The sequence below is a fragment of the Empidonax traillii genome, unplaced genomic scaffold (assembly GCF_003031625.1).
Source record: "Empidonax traillii isolate 1590-97213 ecotype Southwest subspecies unplaced genomic scaffold, ASM303162v1 scaffold3388:size33119, whole genome shotgun sequence".
NCBI classification, from domain to species: domain Eukaryota; kingdom Metazoa; phylum Chordata; class Aves; order Passeriformes; family Tyrannidae; genus Empidonax; species Empidonax traillii.
Genome location: NW_020958581.1, coordinates 16,678 through 17,785, shown reverse-complemented (window position 1 = coordinate 17,785; position 1,108 = coordinate 16,678). Strand labels below are relative to the sequence as shown.

At 51.2% G+C, this 1,108-nt stretch overlaps 1 protein-coding gene across 1 annotated transcript in view; it reads right to left on the bottom strand.

Moving 5' to 3' along the window:
* Positions 1-561: 561 nt before the first annotated feature.
* Positions 562-1,108, bottom strand: part of LOC114072512 (olfactory receptor 14J1-like) — a gene marked incomplete at its 3' end in the record, with an annotated part of 13,838 nt that continues 13,291 nt past the window's right edge. Inside the window, exon 3 of the mRNA XM_027910398.1 lies at positions 562-1,104. Coding sequence (XP_027766199.1) covers positions 562-1,104 — 543 coding nt within the window. The remainder of the gene's footprint in view (positions 1,105-1,108) is intronic.

Here is a 1,108-nt window from a genome sequence, read left to right as displayed (position 1 = left end):
GCTGTCAGGGAGGCCAGCTCTGCTTCACAAGTTCCCAGTGCCTGTCCCTGCCTGTGCTCAAAGGGCTCCCACCCCCAGGACTGTGCTCAGAGAGCACTCAGGCCTTGCAGCCAGAAAGGGGCTCACAAGGCCAGTGTGGAAGTGGAAAGAGCAGCTCTGCAAAGCCCAAGCTCTGCTGCTCCCTGGCAGGGCTGCTGTGCTGGGATTCTTGTGCCCTTGCCCTTTGCCAATCCCCCCTGTCCTGCAGTGTGCTGTCCTTTAGGAACAGCTAAGAAGGGTCTTGGACAAAGAAGGCACTGCAGGGTCCTTTATTTTGTTTAAATACTCAGAGAACACAATTCATCATTTTTATATCTCTGGGTCAAATTCAATGGGTACACAGTAAATTAGAAGAAAGAGGCATATAAATATTTAATTGCACAGAAAATTATTACAAGAAGTACCCAGTCATCTCCATGAAAAACCTGAGAAGAAACAATGAGCCATTACTGAGTCCCCTTCTGAATGCTACACACCAGAACAAAGGCACTTGATTGCTCCTGAAAAGCATCCAGTCATCATTTTCTTTATGGCATCCTTGAGCTCCTGGTTCCTCAGGCTGTAGATGAGGGGGTTCAGTGCTGGAGGCACCACCGAGTACAGAACTGACAGGGTCAGATCCAGGGATGGGGAGGAGATGGAGAGGGGCTTCAGGTTGGAAAAGGTGGCAGTGCTGAGGAACAGGGAGACCACAGCCAGGTGAGGGAGGCACATGGAAAAGGCTTTGTGCCTTCCCTGCTCAGAGGGGATCCTCAGCACAGCCCTGAAGATCTGCACATAGGAGAAAACTATGAAAATGAAACAACCAAACACTAAACAGACACTAAACAGAATGAGCCCAAGTTCCCTGAGGTAACCTGAGTGTGAGCAGGAGAGCTTGAGGATGTGAGGGATTTCACAGAAGAACTGGCCCAGGGCATTGCCCTGGCACAGGGGCAGGGAAAATGTATTGGTTGTGTGAAGCATAGCATTGAGAAACCCAGAGGCCCAGGCAGCTGCTGCCATGTGGGCACAAGCTCTGCTGCCCAGGAGGGTCCCGTAGTGCAGGGGTTTGCAGATGGCAACGTAG